At 39.2% G+C, this 19883-nt stretch overlaps 1 protein-coding gene across 1 annotated transcript in view; it reads right to left on the bottom strand.

Annotated features, from left to right (window-relative positions):
• Window positions 1–19133, bottom strand: part of SEMA3C (semaphorin 3C) — a 113321-nt gene extending 94188 nt beyond the window's left edge. The window contains exons 1-2 of the mRNA XM_088523515.1: window positions 19008–19133; window positions 15847–15987 (exon numbers count right to left, since the gene is read on the bottom strand). Of these exons, the coding sequence (XP_088379641.1) occupies window positions 15847–15949 (103 nt within the window). The 5' untranslated portion in view covers window positions 15950–15987; window positions 19008–19133. The remainder of the gene's footprint in view (window positions 1–15846; window positions 15988–19007) is intronic.
• Between the last annotated feature and the right edge of the window lie 750 nt (window positions 19134–19883).

Below are 19883 nucleotides of genomic sequence, written 5' to 3' on the forward strand. Positions count from 1 at the left end.
ATGATGGGACATACTGGAAGAAATGGCCTTACTCTCAGTCCACTTCATCAGAATCTTACTATTTCTGAGCATCACAGAAAACAAAAAAACCTTCATCGGTTAGCTATGAGCCATTTAAGTGAGCCCAAGTGAGACAATAATGAACCACTGCTTCCCATCCACCCCCATGTTACTCCCACTGTCTAATCACAAATGCTAGCCTTGTTCTGCCAAAAGAGAGATAGTGCTTTGCTTTTGATTTCACTTTCACTGAAAAGAAGGGAAAAAGCAAACCTGCAAACCCATTCTGTCTCTGTAAATATTACCAAGTAGCAGTCACTTGCACAGGCAGTGCAGAAGGCCAACAAGCAAACACGCTCCTTTTTCCTTTCCAAGAGAATGGCAAGGACTGTTCTGAGGTTTGTGATCGCTCCCTGCTAATGCAGCCTCACTTGCACAGCCTGGAAAGCTCTGATGAGCCCCCTGCTCCCACCACTGCCACACCTAAAGCTGGGAAATATGAAAAAAAAAACATAGTAACATAAAAACTCCTTCTCAATTTCTTTTTATTCTGACTTATTCATTAGGAAGCTATATTTTACCTCATAGTGAAAATAAAACACTGAATATTCTGTCACATACCTACTGAAGGTGTTCAAAACTACACTATTCTCTTAGGGTGGCAGTGATTAAATGTTCATTTTTAGAGGAAATACTGAACCCATAGAAAAAAAATGGTCCTGTTCAGTAACATCTTTGGACTTCAGAAGATTCTTTTTTCCCCACTAAATAAATGTCTTTGTTGCTGTTTTGCTTTTGTGTTGCCGGATGGAAAGATGTACAGCACATGAAGACTGCTACTGCACCAAGCTGTATGCTGTGCATAAACCTCCATGGACCAACCACTTTAAAATAAAGTACACTTGTTCAAAATGTATAGAGAGGCAGAAAAGCACGGTGATTTTTAAGTTTCATAGCACAAGGTACCTAGTTTTAATTTCTATATAATATCCATAAAATTGAACTCCAAAGGAAAGCTAGGAGGAATATCCTTTCTGTTCTTTTTTTTTCTTGACAATAATTTCCTCTGTTTTTAACATCTTGGCTTGTTTCTTTCTGAGGGTCTGTCATATCGAAACTGCTGCAGCTACTCTGGAGCAGCAGTTTTTAGTTGTTTCAACCCTGAGTTACTAGTAAAAAAAACAACAGTAACGAATACAAAAACACACCCTGCAAGACTTTTGCACATGCAAGCAAAAAGACTCAACTGTGTAATGCCATTTACTTTAATTATGGTCTATAAAACAGAACAGCAATAAATCTATTATTCCCTTTATTTTAATTTCCATCTCTTTTTTCATATGCACCAGAAGACAGGGATGGGAAGGTGTGGCAGCTGAACAAAGAGAAGCAGAATATTTTGCTATGAACTGTGACCTCCAAAATAATTTTTTAGAAAAGAACTATTGTTTTTTCCAAGAAAAATCTGTTTGATATTTTCTACCAATAAGGAAACGATAAAAGGATTTTTTTTTCCAAACTTCATTTGAAAAGGGAATAATTTTATTTGTACTTCAAAACAAAGATCTGTTCTTCCACTCTTCTGGTCTGCTTTATTTTTGTTATTTATTACAGGAGATAACACCTGCTCAGAGCTCTTGATCACAGAGCTTTTGAAGACTGATGGGATCATCAAGTAACGGTGATTTCAATGGCTCTGGGATCTGAATCTGATATCCTTAGGATTAAGGAAGATCACATGAAAAGGAATATTTCTTTATAGACAGAAATCCACCTATGTTTTACCAGACAGAGAATAAATATGTCTGAAGTGTGGAGCCTTGCCCAGAGAACTGATATGTCTCCCCATTAATTATTCATATACAGTCCATTTTACTCTCATTTTGGTATTAGCAAAGTGACATAATGTTTTGGGTTTCCCTGATGACAAGAACGAATACACAGTATTTTTAATTAAAAGGGAACTGGTAATGGATACTTAGGCTTTTCTGTTAAACTTCTTATGTAGATTAAGCCATGGGCAGGGGTCAAAATGCATCCTCAGAAGGTTATAGAGAAACTTCTTTAAATTATGTTGGCAGCAGACTAGCACATGAGACACAGCCTTAAGAAATACACATGAATTACTGTGGGATACAACCTTACATCTGTCCACACTCTCCAAGAAAACTCTGAGTCTTACCCCACTAAAGTCAACGAAAACTCCCTGTCAGCCCCTGCCCACAGTAGGACACCAAACAATTCCATAATCATTAATAAATAGATATAAGTATACATAGTTTACATACGTTGACATATGTATGGTCCTGATTCTGATCTGACTCAATTTTAAAGTGTCTCAGTGATGAATTCACTCTCTTATAAACAGAGTAGGATTCTCATGCATTTTTTGAGAAACATAAAATTTTCCAGCCTGTTGATCATCTTGTAGCCATGTTTATCTCCTTCCAGAAATCTGTTCAGCACTTTTTATGTTTTTATCTGTGCAAATGAACCTGGAGAAGGATCAAGATCTGGGGAGCATTTACTGAAATAAGCAGCACACCATAAGAACACAAGGGTCTATTCCAAAATCTAAAATTATTACAAGGGACAAAGAGAGTTTCTGAAGCACTGTCATGCAATGAGAGACTGCGAGAATTGTGTTTGTTCAACTTTCAAATGAAAATATGAGGGGGGAAATCTTGTAGCTGCCTACCCTATTGCTCTCTGTAACTAGGTATAGTGGGACAATCCAGAGAAGGCCATGCCAGACTCTTCTTGGAGGTGCACACCACAAGGGGCAACAAACACAAGTTGGAACAAGGGACATTCAAGGTAGGTATGAGAAGAAAATGCGCAAAATATTACAGTGGTTAAAAACAGAATGCTCAGGAATCACCCTTGGAGATAGCAAAATTCAACTGAGCACAGCCCTGAGCAACCTGATCTATTTGGACATGCTTTGGGCAGGAGGTTGCCTAGATGACCAACTGCTGGAGGTCTCTTTCAACCCCATATTTCTGTGATTCTGTGAAAGAAAAGGAAAATAAAGAAGTTCTATTAAATAAGTGTCAGGAGGAGACCATAACTGCACTACAGAGAATGTAAGGCAGCCTAACAATCAATAAAGTTTTAATTCCTTTTTCATATATTCAAAGTAATACAGTATCAACAACATGCCTAAAAAGAATAAGGTCAGATGCAATTGTCAGTCTGTGAGAATTTTTAATGTAGGTTCTGCAAAAAACTGTGTCTGTGTGTGCATCTGCGCCTGTGTGTGTGCATCCATGTCTTTGCGTGCATTTCTGTTTATTAATGGACTAAGTTTAAGGTTGCAAGTCACCAAAAATAAAGAAGATACCACAGCTAGGGCAAATATAGTAAGATATCCATATGAAATAAAATGTGGTCATTTTGCTAAAAACTTTTTACTCTGGACTTTGCAATTTTAATACTAATTTTTATACTTAAAATATTCTTGTTATATACATGCATCTGTTGTAAGTCAGATAATTTAAAACTTGCTCAGAAGCAGATACATTTTATATCACCACAAACATAGTATGTACAGTAGATATTTGCTTTATCTGCTGTATGAAACATTATACACATAGAAATGCACATTTGGAAAATAAACTAGAGCCAGATGTCACCATAAGAGATCTAATGCCTGCTTTGGTATGAAAGGTATACTGTCAGAAATGTCATTTATTTCGTTTAACCTTAATTTTAATTTTGTGCCAAGGGAGGCTGATGGAATTAAAAACAATAAATAAAGACAAATTTCTGTATCTGAGAAAAGAGAATTTAGTTATGTTCTGCAAACTCTGTCATCACAGTTGCAAGGGCCTTATGTAGCTGAGCATTGAGCATCTTCGGTGATGGAGATTGCCTCTCTGGGTAATTTGTTTTGAGAGTCAAACCCTTCAGAAAATATGTCCTAATATCCTAATCAGAATTTCTTCTGCTAAAACCTGTGACTTTTGTCTCTTATCCAGTCACTGTGCACTTCTGAGAAGTGTCAGACTCTGCCCTCTCCACAATTCTCCCACCAGAGAGTTGAAGACAGCAGTAAGATCTCCTTTGGCCATACTTTATTTCTTTACCTCCTAACTGAGCCTAAAGAAAATACACACTTGTACTGTCACTTTCTTCAATGTGGCAAGATATCTGGATACCTGATCAGGAGATACCTGAAGCCAGCTTCAAAGGAGCTGGAGATAAGCTACAGCAGGCATTATGGCAATATGCTCTTGTGCAATGTAAGCTGAGGATGGAAAGCACAGCTCAGTAAACTTGTTCAAATTCCTGGTGCTTGTGAATAATCCCCACAAGGACCTTTCACCCCTCGCTGATTGCTACATCACCGCCCTAACTCTTCAGAGAGTATTAGTTGCTTTCTTGAAAGAGCTTTTTACACAAAAAATAATGTTTCATAGTCTGCTATTTTTCCTCTTCATGTTATCAGAATTGCACCTATTAGCCAAGAACGAGGCCCACTTGGCACAAAATTTGTTTTCAGTTACTCACCAAGCAGGTTGGGGCTATCAGAGACACAGAGCAGAAAAAATAAGCAGCGAGAACAGTAAACACTGAGTGGCCACCTTGTTTATCCAGAGTGCTGCTGTTTATTGATGTTACTCACAATCTCAAGTTTAGCTGATGGGAGATGTTTCCTCTCGTATCCAACCTGATCTGAAAGGGAGCTTTCTCCAGCTGACTAGGGAATCTGTCAACAGCCATAACCAAGCCATAATCCTTGAGCAATTCCTTTGTTCCTCCATGTAAAGAAAGAGAATACCATAAAGCAAAGGTCCTGTGCAGTCACCCCACAGAGCGAGTGAAAAGAAAAAACTCAGCTGTTTGGGACAAGCCCCAGGCAAGTCTAGCCAGACTTTTTCACCTGTTTGGGGACAAGATAAATATGGAACTGAGTACAAAAGTAAATCCAAAGAGAAGGAGGTGGGGGAGGAAGGAAAAAAAAAAGTCGGTAACTTATTTCAAATAGGCAAGGATTTTGTAGTTTGTTTTTTGTAACATCACGGTCTACAGGCAGAGCAACCCACCTTCTCGCAACAACACTTATACTGCACATCTCCTCATGCAACATTGCATTGCTGCATGTTGTGACAGACATCTTTGATTAATTATTTTGATTCATACGTATCATTCTGTGCAAAAATTCCTTTAAATATATAGATGAGCATCTAGGTAGAGGAGAAGGCCTGATGTCAGTAGAGAAAAATCAGCAAAACATCTCCCTGTGTGCTGCTTTTGTGGCCTGAAGGGGAATATACATTGTGAGATGGATGGGCTGCCTCATAATCAGCTTTCAATATCTGGCCCCAACACTAATTAAAAAAACATTTAGCAGAAGCATGAATATAACAGTGGAAAGGAATCTCATCATTGTACAGTGCTGGATATATATCTGGCATGCTTTCCTTAAGTCGTGCAAGGGAGGACACTTTGGCAATGGCAACCTAAGAATCTGGAATGAAAGATATCCTTTTTTGAAGCAGCAAATGGAAATTAAGTCATCATCTGTGGCAGATCTCTATATGTGCAAACAAATACAGTTCAATAACTTCTTTTTTAATTTTTTAATACCATTAGAAGACCCCACAGCCACATATCTGTAAACTACAAGAGTAGCTATGAAACCTGCTCCAATATTGATTCAGCTGGCACAACTTTCCTCTATAAAACCCTCTTCAGAGGTCTTCCATCAGGGTGGTCTGTGCTCCACAGCTGCTGGGGAAGATGCTGAATTCCAGTGTTTGCCCCTCTCCCCCAGAGCTCGCTTCTATCAAGTGGAGACAGTAGCAGCTTTAGCTAGTCCAAGTATGTGCATCACACAGGCATGATGCTGATGCTTCACACACTCAGTGTCCATCTGCAGTGCGTTGGGACATGAGAAGTAATTCATCTCTTAAGGAAACACTTGTGCTCCAAGCTAACACTCTGTATTCTCAAAGGAAAGGACAGGGAACCAAACCGACGCCTTTAGTTTGGTGGACGTGGATGGTTAGACCTGACACTTGACCATGTTCACCAAGTTTTTAAGTCTTCTCCTTGCTTCATCTTCTGATCAGGACCAGCATCTACAGTAATATACTTGACCACATCTGCAAGTTTCAAATGATTGTTTGAAAATTGATATAGTTTTAACACTTCAGGCAGAGAATTCTCCAGCTGCTTGTGTGATCTTACTGTCAGGGACTTAATCTCAGGAAACAGTAGGGAAAAACACTGTAAAACCATCAAATGAGATAAAAATCACTGGGACTTGTTCCTTCCATTCTTCTATTGTACTTTTGATAATTATGATAAAGAAAGTCCTAAGTTGACAAATGAAATAATTAAATAAATGAAATTTCTACCAGAGTAAAGAATGGCTGACATGCTTTTCATCATAAAGAAACTTATTAAAACTGTTACAATGATAAGATATTAAACTAGAGTTAATGGCTTTATAGGCATGCCATTTTCATATTTTATAGCCATGTATGCACAGCTTTATTTCCTAAACAAAAAACACAATAAATCATCTCATGATGGTTTTAAATTCTTTTGCTTTGCTATAGGTTTGTCTGCTTTAGGAAAGAAGAAGAAAAAAGAAAAGGTGCATTATTTTGAACAGTGGCAGGAGGTGGATTTTTAACAGAACGAGGTTAAAAAATTTCAGCTGTGTTCACACTGAAGTCACTGAGAAGGCTAAGCCCAGGATCAGCTCTCCATGACAACTACATTCTTCTCAAGCCTCAGAAAGTAAATTTTTGAAAAAAAATGCCAGGCCTGTCCTTGAAAATAACATCTTCAGTGGTTGGTAGTGAAAGGAAGGAAAAAAAAAAAAAAAAAAAGGTGCCATTTTGAAGATGCAAGTGCTCGCATTTTTATATGCTAATTTGATATTGTGTCTTTTAAGAACACTCTGTAGTAACACAAAGACCACCTTAAAAAGCTGAAATGATACAGATATAGGCTGGCAGCTTCAGGGCAGGAGGAATTTTGACAGACTGTAGCACATTTCTAAACGTGCTACGGAGCACCATGGGCCACTGAAATGCACCAAAAAGGTGACACTTCATCAAAGAAAATGCTGTTTTCCATTCACTCTCTGCAGCCCAGTAGAGGACAAGGTAACTCCAGCCTTGTTTATCCTTTAAGATCCGTAGTTGTTATCAAGGAATTTTCAAAATCAGTTTTAGGCACATACCTTGTAAAATGCTTGCCATCAAAAAATAGAAAGTGGAGTCATCCGTATTGATGCATATATGATATGGCACACACACGAGGTTTTGAATACAAGTAATTCAGCATTAAAAAAAGGATTACTGTGGGATTATGAATACATCTATCCTACTATCTATCCCTCTTCGCTTTCAGTTTTGTGTGCATATTATGTACCCTGCAATTTATCCTATCCTTCTGCTGTTAAGAACTTGGCATTCTTGGTTTGTTATATGAGAAGGAAAGAAAATGAAGCTTGTCATCCCTGGCCATTACGTCCTGAACAAGTGATCAGACACTTACATCACGTATTTCCTTTATCCCTGTAAATCTAGCTCTGCAGCTCTTTTAAATAGGGCTACCGGGAGGGACAGACTAAGTTACGTGAATGTTCAAGGAAGGAAAATATTCACCCAATTAAATTTATTCTGAACTGACAGAAAAATGATTTATTTTGCATAACATGATGCTTTTAAGAGCAAATGCATTTTTCATTAAGAACGGTAAAGGAAAATGGTGTTATTAAGCAAAAGAAAAAAACACACAGATGGTTCAGAAAAATAGGTGACTAAGAAAGCCCTTTACTCTCAGGGAAGGGTATGCAAACTTTTTTCTTTTTTCTTCTTTAAGTGTTGTTGGGTTTGCAGAAAAATGACCTCGCATATAGGAACCATGCAATTGCAAAGTAAATACTAACTAAAATGATGATATGAAAGATAGATGTAAGTGAATTTTAACATGCCACACTACAACTACTGTGTGATTCTAAAGGAAAACCCTTTTTCTTCATTTTAGAATGCCAATTTGACCCTTTTAGTGGCTGAAAGTGATGACTTTAATTAAAGAATATTTGGCTCCAGCTTCCTCTAGATTTTTTTTAAATGAAATTAATTGCCAAGACACATTTTTTTTTTCCATTAAGCAACTTGGCAAACCAGGGTGATTGTGATGTCTTTCCATCTACATTCTAGAAGATAATTTTTGTGAGGCAATCATTTATCCCAGAGTAACGAGCAAGCTTAAACAGAACAACTCAGAAGTCTGTGTGCATGTTCCAAATTATTTCTAAATGTTCCATTTTGCAAAATCATTTTGCACTTGAAATTTGCGTTGTGATTAAATAGTTCACATAAAAGTATACCCTAAGTGCCCCCCCAAAAAAACATTATGACTTTCTCGTGATTACTGTGGTCAATAAAAATATCACATCACACTCCAAGCGAACAAAAGAGTGTTGTATCCTAATATGCTGGTAAATTGTTTTGGAGAGGATCAAGAGCTCAGTCCAGAAAGCTGCTCTGGGGCTAAGTCTCAGTTCATGCTGATTTGAGGGCAGTGAGGAGGTACATAGCACATGCCCGGTTTGAGCCTCACCTTCTTAGCTGAAGATCTCACACATTTCCAAATACAAATTTCATTCTTTTTCACTCCCCAATTGAATAGGCTGCGCACTGGTGAAAAGTTGATACAGATCTTTTTCTATCAATATCTTTTAGCAGGGGCTCATAGCAAAATGCTCATTTTAGAAAATAAGGAAACACCCCGGACTACAATTTCTTATAAGTGAGATGTATAATGTAGTAGGACATCTCTTCAAAATGTTGGATCCTGTTTGTATTAATAGAAGGGACTTGTCTTAGAAGAGATAGGTATTTTAAGATCACTAGTTAAAATAATTTATATTATGTTTTCCTGAAAATAATGTAATAGTCTGAGGCATTAATCTATGTAATGAAGCAGTCTTTGTAACATTCACTTTCTCATCTATAACTTATTTGCTGAGTGAGAGTAGCTGTCGGGAATATCCCGTATTTTAGCTATTGTACAAGTTGTGAGTATAAAGGCAGCTGCTATGAACCACTTGAGAAGCAAGTGATTTTTTTGTCGGAACATTAGTCTTATATCCACAGGGATAAGAAAAAATAAATTCTCTGAAAGCATCGATGGTCCTGGCTCTAGGGGAAGGGCAGTTTAGTGGGAGAGACAGAGCTGTCACCCTTCTGTGCTAGCAGAAGTCTAGCTCCAGCAAAGCATGAAGCAGGATTCTTGCAGTAAGCAGGCTCTTCTTCCAAGAAGAAACTGTATCACTGGTCGATGAATTAATGGCACAAATGAAAAGTTTAAATTGAAATAGGAGGAGGAAGGACAAAGCATTTAAGCACTCCATCAATCACCATCTTTCACTTCATTGCTGGGACCATACACTTATTTTGACTTGTCTACTTCACAGTAAGAAAGAAGATCTGTCGCTCTCGGATTCATGCAGGTAAGGGAGTATTTTTCACTCCTCAGTTGCCTCCCTGAGATCCCAACTATGTAACATGACGAATGAAAGAAAATGAACGGCTTCTATTAACCTGAAGTCTGCTGAAGCCACAGCAGGATGAATGTAAGAAGAGAGAGAAAGGCACAACGTGAATCAGCAAATGGTGCTTTTATTGCAAAGGCCTTTGCCCTGAGAACGGGCACCTAGCCTTTTGATTAAGAAGTGTTACTGAGAGCATAAGAAAGAGCATGTTATTAGGAGCATAAGAAAGCTAGCACCAAAAAGAAGAAGAAAAAAATCCCAACACTTTTGGAGACATGGCCAGTTCAAATGATGGGATAAGGTCTCGGTCTATGTATTTATTCATGGCAGGATCTCAGTCAACACACTTCAATTAAAGGCGTAATTACTGTGAGTCACATCACTAATTATATCTGATACACAAAAAGGCCTGTGCAGTGCCACATATCAAAGTGCACTGTGAACCATCCAGTAGGGAAAAGTCTCACAGAAAAGCCCTTGTTACTGATGTTCATATAACTCTAAAAAGGACAGCATATTAGAAATGTCTGCCTTTTTCCTCTTCATTTTTTTTAAATTATCTATGCAGAGATGCAGCATTTGCCTTAGACATGGAGCAGAAGGGAAAACTGTCACAAAAGAACAGTGAAACTGGGCAAAATAAACTGCTTTATTCTATGACAAGTAGAGAGAACTAAGATGAGATGAATCTGCCAAAATGTTTGAAGATAAGGCTTTAGTTTTGCCAGGCTGAAAACAACAACAACAACAAAGAACAAAACAAAACAAAAGAGAGAGAGAAAGAGATGTTTCAGATACAGGTGACTAATAAAGAGAATAAAAGGACTGAAGGCAATGAGTCCTCTCTTAGATAATACATCTCCTTTCAGAGGGTAACAAACACTCACATAATTTCAAACTTTGCAAGATTTGGATGACATTTATCCAAGAATAGGATTACATTTATAAGATTTTTCCCTGTATTTGAGGCCTGATTAATTAATTACCCCAAGCACTGGAGTTATTTATGCTTTCCTATGAGTTTATAGGGCAACTAATGAACTGGAGCAAACCTTGCCTGTGACCTCAATTCTGTTACATGAAAGTTTCCATAACTGAAGTCATAGCATATGGCACATGCAAGCTAACTTTCAGTACAAAATTAATGCACTTAATTTTCCTCTCACAAAAACTTAAAGAATAATGAGAGTGATGTCAACTTAGTACACAGGATTTCTACCTCTGAAACTCTTAGGAAGAAAACTGAGCTTTGCACAAGGTGCTTCCTTTGATACTTTTTTTGGAAATAATTTTAAAATTTAACTCAGTCTATGGGAACAAGTACACATACGATGTACTGCACTATGTCTAACACAACTCTGTTGCTTTTCTAATAACAGGAAAAGAAGGAAACAGAAATGTCTGTGTGCAGAGAAGAATCACAAACAACCCTGAAAGGCTTTAATTTGCTAATCAGATATTTGTCTCTAAACAAGACAAATAAAACTTGGTTGTCAGTTCCATCAGATGCAAAAATGCCAACTTGCATACTTACAATAAGAACTAAGTCTATATTTTCAGCTGGTGGTATTCAAAAGTGAGCTGACTTTTTAGATAACCAGACTGAGACATTTGAAAATGAATTTTCACTTGGTTGGTGCTCAGCGCTTTATAAATTAGCATTGCGTAAGATCCATGAGGCTGAGAAAAGTAACAAGTCCGCCACTTTTGGGGAGAAAAAAAAAAAAAAAAAAAAAAGGACCCACAATTTTCTGAAAATGATGCCACTACAAAAACATTCAAGAGCCGTGCAAATAAACAAAAATAAAAAAAAAAGAAATCCATAGTTCTCCCTCTTTTAAGTATTCCTTTATTTCTACTTTATTTTGCAAGCAGCTTTCATTCCTCAGACACCACCAAATAGCCAATAAACTATCTGAGCATAAACCATTGCCTACTGGACTGTCATCAGGACAAAGTCTCCCAAATAATAAATGAACTTTTTATTAACTGTGGTAACATTAACATTACAATGAGGGATTGTTTAAAAACAAGTTGTACTGCTGTTGCTCAAGAGCTCAAAGAAAATGGCTCTCAGTTCCTTTATTTCTTCTTGAGGGTAACCACAGGGGTGGCATTAAATCTTTTAAAATATGTTGACAGTTGAATAAGTGTTGCTGTTGCTCTGGTGACACTTTATGCTTTTTAATTGTCATTAATGAAGCTGACTGATACTTTCTTAAAAGTTCTTTACATGTTCTAGTAATTTTCAGACAAAAAGAGAAACAAAACTGTCTGCAAATTAGCCTTGAACCACTTCTCATACAGAATTTTTGTTTGAGAGAATGGAAGAATTTGCATAGGAAATATCTCCTTGACCAGACATTTTGGGTAGGAATGCACAAAATGTTCCCAGTAAACCTTGATAATTGTGAAATTATCACTTGGTTGTGCGTCTCCCTATAAATTTGAAGTTCAAAGAAACTTTGTTTAAGTTCACTTTCAAAAATAAGTATGGGAACTACTCTGACTCATTCAAAAAATCTGATGTTTCAAAGGCATAGCCGAACTCATTTTAGGTGTGGAGGAAAAAATAATAATCATAATAATAAAAATGAGCTGGAAATGAAAGAAAGTTTGACACTGTTGTGGAGTCCGCAAGTTCATTTCTTATTTTGATAATACTCCCACTGGCTTGGAGAAATATTTTGCCCATATGCAGCCTTAGAGAGTTAGTTCCTAATTATCTGTTCAGAAGCATGTAGCAACAAGGAGGAATGCATGTGGCTTATGAAACAGCAGGCATTATACTTGGTAGCTCATAAACAGATAAGGGAAGTCTTCTGCTATGAGCAAAAAATAAATTACCACTCTTTAAATTATGGTGGGAAAACCTTTCTAGGGTTCAAAGAGCTGTAGGAGGAAAGAGAAGGGGTAAAGGGTATACCAATAGTCCAGAGATCCTGTTCATGGCCGCCATCACAAGCACCCTACATTTTACATGGTTCCATATTAACATGGTAGACGATTGACCAACATTGCTCAACAAGCTTCACATCTCTGCAATTTCAGACTCAGAACGATTAGAGCCACCTTTCTACCTCCAGTGCCTCCCAGCCTGCACTCTGCAAGAGTAGCTGTCATACAGAACTGATGGGCGAAGCCACTGCAATTAAACAGGACAACTAGATTACGATAAATCAGTCTAGGCACATAGCAGTTCCCTTCACCCAATTCTCCATAGGTCCAGTCCTGTGTATAAGCACCTATACCTGTGCAAAGCATTCAACGCGACTGACCTTTCCTTTTCCCCTAGGGAATGACTAAACAACAGAAACCAGGTGCAAAGCAAAAAAAAAAATAAATAAATAAATAAAATAAAAATAAAAAAGCAGACCGAGGAGGAGTTATGTAAGAAACTGGGATTTTCAAGATAATTAGGGTGCAGAAAGTAATAATTTCTTCTCTCACATCATACGCACATTTAACAATATCTCAGCTAAGTTATGAAGTACATTTTAATTAGACGGAGGGGCCATGCTTTTGATTTCAAAAATAGAAATTAGGCTTGCAATCCTTCACCCATTGAAGTTAATTGCAAATTCCCTCTTATCAGACACTTGAGGTATTAATCCAGACTTACTTTTTAATTACATTTGATTCTTAATGAAGTAGATGGCAAAGAGCAAAAGCAGCCCATGATTCAATTCACATTTTTATCTTTCCTGATGAACAAGAGAGTAGGTCAAGATACTCACTGGATTTTCCCATGAGAAATGCTGCAATGTGAATAGACTCAATTGACTTGCTCCTGAAGGAGCAGCTTAGCTTTGAAAAACATCACTCATTTTCTTCGCCTGTATAAATTCTATACGTTAAACTTATATAATTTTAGATACTAAGCTAAATCTAATTTGGATCATGAAAAATACCCTGTAAGTATTCTAAACTTTAATGACTTGCCTTTATTGTCTGGTATCTGGAAATTTCACCTTCTCTCTTTATATCAGTGCCAAAACAAAGAAATCAACAGAATAGAAATTTATAACACAGTGGGACTGCAATCTTGTCGTACCCAATCTACAAACTCTTTTTACATATGAAAAGTTGCTTCTTGCCATCTGGAGATCAGACTTAAAAACAAGCTTACAGTTTTCATGTTATATTAAAAGTTTAGTCCTGTATGTCAGATATTATTTGATATGTTCTAAAAGGCATTTTACACTTCTTATGACTTTGAAAGAGTGTTAAAAATCAAGTACTTAAAAATATATTTTATTGGAAGAAGAAAAAGTGTAAATGTTTTTCTATTTAAAAACTTGGGATCATATTCAGCAGAAGTCTATGATTATAACCTCTAGCCACATTTAAATTATGAGAAGACAAACGGAAAGTATTAGGGAAAGCAAATTGTTCATGTTAACACAGTCATACAGTATGGCAGGTCCCAGGGGACACTTGCTCTCCGCTAACTTTTACTGAGAATAGAGACTGCCTGTTCTACCTATGCAAAACATTGCCTTAAAAATCAAAGGCATGACAGAGGACCGCACTTCAGAATCACACTGTAAGCAAGAGATCTCAAACAGGAAAACAGGATTATTTAACTCTGGACACAATGTGAGAAGCCGAGTTAGTCTGTTCTGCCCAACTGTGACGGAGGTGCAAGTGTAATACACATTTACCACCAAACTTGCTCTTGTACTGAGTTGAGAACCAGTGCTATATACTTTAAACCAGCATGATCATTTGACAAGTCCTTATTGGAACACAAAGTCACCACAGCTTTACTTTAACTCATGCCTACTAAGTATTGGGCTCAAAAGATTAATGCCGTACCCCAATATCAGCAAAATCTTGCAAATGATCAGTTGATCGGTTTACTATTTGTGGAAGGCCTAACTTGGTGAGGTCTCCTCCAGGATGGTGTCCAGGCGGCATGCACAATTAATATCATTGTTGTGAGTGTATTGGTTACTTAGTAGCTTTCTTAAAGCGATTCCTACAAAGACTGCTCAATGTATGCAGAATATTCACATAGCAGGACATGGCAGCTGCAAGGCAGTCTTGCACTTGTGAATGATACAAAACATTCTAATTCCAACAGTGTTCATGTGGGGCCTAGCAAACTCCTGGGCCTCAAAGACAAATCCCAGAACAGGTAGAGGGCTGAAGAAAGCAAATGTCATTATATTGAATGACAGACAATTTCTGATTTAATTTAACAGATTAGCCCATGCTTTGAAGGATTCACATGTTCTGAACTGGTGGCCAAAAAATCAGGACTTACGACAAGGATTAATACTGGAAGAATGGAATCCACTTGGGTGTTTTGATGAGTGAAGCGACAACAGTTAATGAAGTCATCATCAAAACATAGGCGGCCCAGGTACGTTGCCCTTTCTGACTAATTCTTCTTATGCACTGTGTTATAGACTAAGTAACTCAAACACGTTGTGTCTTCAAGGGAGGATAGGATAGACTGATAAAATGAGTATGGTCAAACAGGCCTTAGATTGCATTTCTTCTACTATTCCAAAAAAAAGATTGTTCTTAGATTTCCATACAAACCCTCAAAATTACAAGACAAAGACTTCAGAGAATTTTCATAGAAGTGCAAGGAAGGACAGAATTTTCACAACACATGCAAACACCAAACAAAATGTTAACAGCTGGCAGGAAGTCTTTTCTGCAATTAAATGCAGGATTGTAGAGTGGCTACCTTACTACTAAAGTAATATTGAAATAACCAGAATAATGAAGTATTGCTCAGCATTTTAGAGGTGAATGCACCTCTCTTGAAAACAAATATTTTGATTGCTTGTTTACAGTATGTAGACATCAGTGATTGCAAAATGCTAAGTACATCCAAGACACTGTATGAAGCACACAAGGAGCGATATTTTGCCAAAGGACTCCGGCGCCTTGCTAACTAGCTTGGTAAACCTTCAAGGAGTCTGATTTTCAGAGTATAAAGTGTCACAGTTGGGCAACAAATGAAAGTAACTCAAATTGCTAAGCATGTCTACCACATGCCATGTACTTCATGTGCTATTATAATTCCAGAGCAAAATTAAGGATAAGAAATAAAACCTTTAATTGTTAGTACATCATAAGAACCTTCAAAACAGAGAGAAAGGATGATTATTTAAGTACCTATAGCTATAGCAACAATGAACTTCATGTAAGAATTAAATTTAGATTAGAGGGTATCTCAGCAGCACATCAAAAATAATAATTTTGTGCACAGATCAAATAGCCAATTTCTACTTATTGAGATGACAGGGCAAGAAGAAAATGTTCAAGGATAACATTTGCTTAAGAATGTTTATCTTCTTTCTTACCATTGAATGTTAAAAACACCCTTGCTTGAGGCTGAGAAGATCCTTTTACATGGCTAGAGTAAATAAATATCCCAATCAACACGTGCAGTAAAAGCAGTGCCATCTCTTCAGATTTGCAACTTAATATCCAAGAAATGAAACCTGAAAGAAAGAGAGGTCATGTCACCGTCTTTATCCAGCTATGTGCAGCACCAAAAACACTACAGGCCAATCTGTGTTAAAAAGCTCTTACAGCTGAAGTCATAATATGTGATAAAGTGAAGAAGCAAAGCATTTCTGTTTTCTTCTTTATGGATCTGAAAATGGTTTTCTCCAGCCATGTTCTGTGTCAGCACAAAAAGGGCTGGCTGCCTGTTAGTATGAACCAGCAGAGACAGGCTTTTGGTTAAGACCAACTTAGATTGAGTTTATTTAAATAAGGACAATTCCACCTGCTGGAAAAATAATTATGCTAAATGTCAAGGCAGAGCAAAGCAAGGACAGGAGATAAAGTTTCACAAATAAAAAAAACCTGGCTGATATTTTTAGACCTCTCTCCTTACTTTACATGATGTTTGATCTCCCTCTCTTCTCCCTGCCCTCCTTTTAAACATTTGAAATCGAAGGCGCTCAGACACCAGAAGCTAGAAGTTTAGGACAGTTCAGAGCTCTAGGAGTCCTCAACATCCTTTTTAAAGGTGAAGTGCTGACCACACACTTCACTCATTTCAATATCCTTGAAATCAAAAGCAATTTGACATGCTTGAAGCTATTAGTCAACATTTGCATTTGGGGCTTGCTCCTTTCAGGTGCTGCCCAGTTGCCTTGGACTTCTCAGGGCACTAACACCACTCTGTACTAGGCAGTGTATAAATACCTGACACTGCTCTTACTCACGTATGTATACTGAAACTACACTCAACTTCTGAGCTGTTGGGCTCTTCTTCATAGAAACAAACACACATCCCAGATCAAGTCTCCGCATTTTCTTACACCAGCAAAACTCATGCTGGGCCCAAGACAGAGCTTAGGGGAGCAGCAGCACTTCCCCAGGGGGGGAAGCTGACTTTGGGTTGAACCCATAAAAACCAGAACACATCCAAACTTTAATGGTCCTGAGCTGCAATGCTCAAACATTTGCACAAGTCTTAATCTCATCTAACCTTCACCTAAATTGCTGGTGTCAATGGATTAACATTATTTTTCTCCAGATCAGCTACAAAAGCCAGAATAAATCACACACTCATTTTTAGTCCCATTCTTCTACCCCTCATATACACAGGCATATGTATTATGCATATACATCTTTTTTTTTTTTTTTTGTCGTCTGCAGCAGCCTTTCAATGTTATTTGATGGTATTTGATAGTGGGATGATATATATGATTTGGTGGTAACTGGAAGCATCTTGAAGGAGGCAAACTCTAAGGCCAAACAATAGCATCAGAGGCTAAAGATTGCTTGCTTGAGGAAGAGTTTTCACGCAGTCATCTCTATTCCTTTTACCTCAGCTCTGCTCTAGCCTACAGTCCCTCCAGTGGAAGATAGTATTTCTACATCCTTGTTGGTTAGTCCCTCTGAGATTCACACCTGTCCTGCAAGAACAGGCTGTGACCACCAAACCACGGCAGGAAGCAGCTGCCACGCAGGGAGGACTCCAGGTCAGCACCAATTTGGGCTGGATCCACACCACTGACTTGGAAGGAAAAGCTCAGTATCTCATTACTAGCTCTGTTACTCCATATCCTCTCCCCGTAAATCATTTTTAGTGGCTTTATTCTGCACAGATTTCCTCCTGATCCAGGGGGCAGGATGGAGAGCGGCAAGGGCATCAGCCCTGCCCACGCTCGGGAGCAAGGAATGCTACCGCTCTGCTAATGGGCAAAAGCACTAGTGGTAGCAAATTCCCAGATAGGGATCTGGTCTACAGGAGAAACATATCCATGCTGGCTCTGTTCCAAATAATTCTTTATGGCTTTGTTAACTAATAAAATGATAGTCATTGAGTTTTTGCCAAAAATAATTCTTAAGCAAGCTACCCAAACTCTGTAACTACTGTAAGGTTTTTGATTTAAAACTCATAACTAGCTCATAGAATATCCTTTAATGTAACCCTTTTCTGAGGGAGAAGTGTCTTTATATCCTGATAAGATTGCTTTGTCAGGCCAAAACAAATAGTCAATCACACTGAACATGTGATTTAACAGATGCAGTGGGATTAGTATTCTACAGTAGTAGCACTGTGCTTTCTTTGCAAGACGGATGAAAAGTCAAGGAGGGAAGAACTATATGTCTTTCTCCTTAAATGATATTGCGAATGATCATAGTAATAGGAACAACAATAATAACATCCTTTCAGCACTTTCCCTCCCACTCTCATGTCTCCTGCCAATTCTAAAGCAATCAGTTCCGAGTGAAATATTGCTACATTTCATTGCTCAAATTTCCAGTCTTCAGACACACAAAAGTGACAGGCAAATACAAGATTCCAATTCCAAGCTGCATGGTTCCTACCCATCTGTTAGATACATAAATAATAAATGCACAGTGTGCCACAAAGGTATCTTAGGGTATCTGTCATGTGAATTATCTGATGGAAATGGGTTTGATCTCAGGGATTTACATACCTGCAAAGTGAAAACAAACTCAGTTCAGGTTTGAAACAGATTTGGACTTACATCCCAGTTCTGAATTTATCTTGGTAAGTCATGATACTATATTCAGCCTGCCCTGTGCACATGATCTCTTCTGACAACCTGCAGACCTAAAGTCTTGGAAGTACTCTTAAAAAAAAAATCTCATAGGACAGAGGAAAAGTAATATATAACCCCACTTCTGCTCCCATGCTGTTTTCCAACTGTTAACAAATCAGCAAACCACTACTGAAGTAACGTGGTGAAGTTTTCCTGATGCAGAGCTCCCTTTCAGCGTGCTACACTGCTTTGGGAAAGTATTCATAGCTCTGCTGTAAATGCTCTGCAGGTGTCATCTGCTAGAGGCTGAGTCTCGTAGTCCCCATAAGGAAAATCATTAATCAGTAGAAAATGAAAGAAAAAGGGGGAAAAAAGATTATGTAGGTCCGGAGAACAATGCTTTAACTACCCGTGAGCAGTAGGAAAAATTCAGTAATCACACACATTCACATCGATTAGATCAAAGAAAGAGAACTTTCAACGTTGCTTACCCAGCTAGTGGAGGAACCAGCAATACAGATTGCTATCTGGTCTCTATCAGTTTACAGACTCCAATCTTGTTACCAGAACACTTTAACTCCAAACCTGCCTCATGGCTAGGAGGGAAGGGGGGAACAAAAAAATAAAAAAATAAATCTTTCTTCCCGGTAGTTGCAAAGGTTCCTCTGTAAAATAATCCGTGGAGGAGGGTTCTCTTCTCCGCAGCCCTCAGTCTAGCACTAGGAGTGAGCGGAAAGTGGCCGCGTGGGGCCGGTGAACGCTTCGCTTTTTGCCTCGCTTCGCTTTTTGCTTTGCGATTGCAGCCCTGTCTGAGCTCCGCGCGCGTCACCCCGCGCTGCGCCGCATCATTGCTCGGCGATAGGGGCCGGAGCTCATAAATAGCGGCGAGGCCCCTCCCCGGCCCGGCCGGCGCTGCGCGGGGCTGCGCGGAGCCCGCGGGGCGGGGCGGCCGCCTCTGCGCGGAGCCCGCGGGCGCGCACGGGGAGGCGGCCGCCCCCGCGCCGTGGGGCGGGCGGGAGGAGCGCTCGCACGCGCGGAGGGGGTTGGTTTTTTGGAGGGGAAGTGGCCGCGCAGGTGCCCCCGCGTCTCGGTGCAGCGCGGCGGGACGCGAGGAAAGTCGCCGGGATAAAGTTCCCGTCGCTGCGCAGCAGCCGGGACGCCGCTCCCGGACCGCCCCGACGGCCGGAGCAGCCGGGACCGGGCACCGCTCCGCCGCCGCCACCCGGGGGTGTCTGGAGGAACCGGGATGGGATGGGATGGGATGGGGCTGTCCTCTGCACTCCTATCCCCGTGGAGCGGCCCCGAGGGGAGCCGCGCTGCTGGCGAAGGGCAGCGGGAAGCGGCCGGAGGAGGCCGGTAGGTGTCAC

Source organism: Tinamus guttatus, unplaced genomic scaffold (assembly GCF_059628265.1).
Source record: "Tinamus guttatus ecotype Peru unplaced genomic scaffold, ASM5962826v1 Tinamus_guttatus_pri_ptg000193l, whole genome shotgun sequence".
Classification (NCBI taxonomy): Eukaryota; Metazoa; Chordata; class Aves; order Tinamiformes; family Tinamidae; genus Tinamus; species Tinamus guttatus.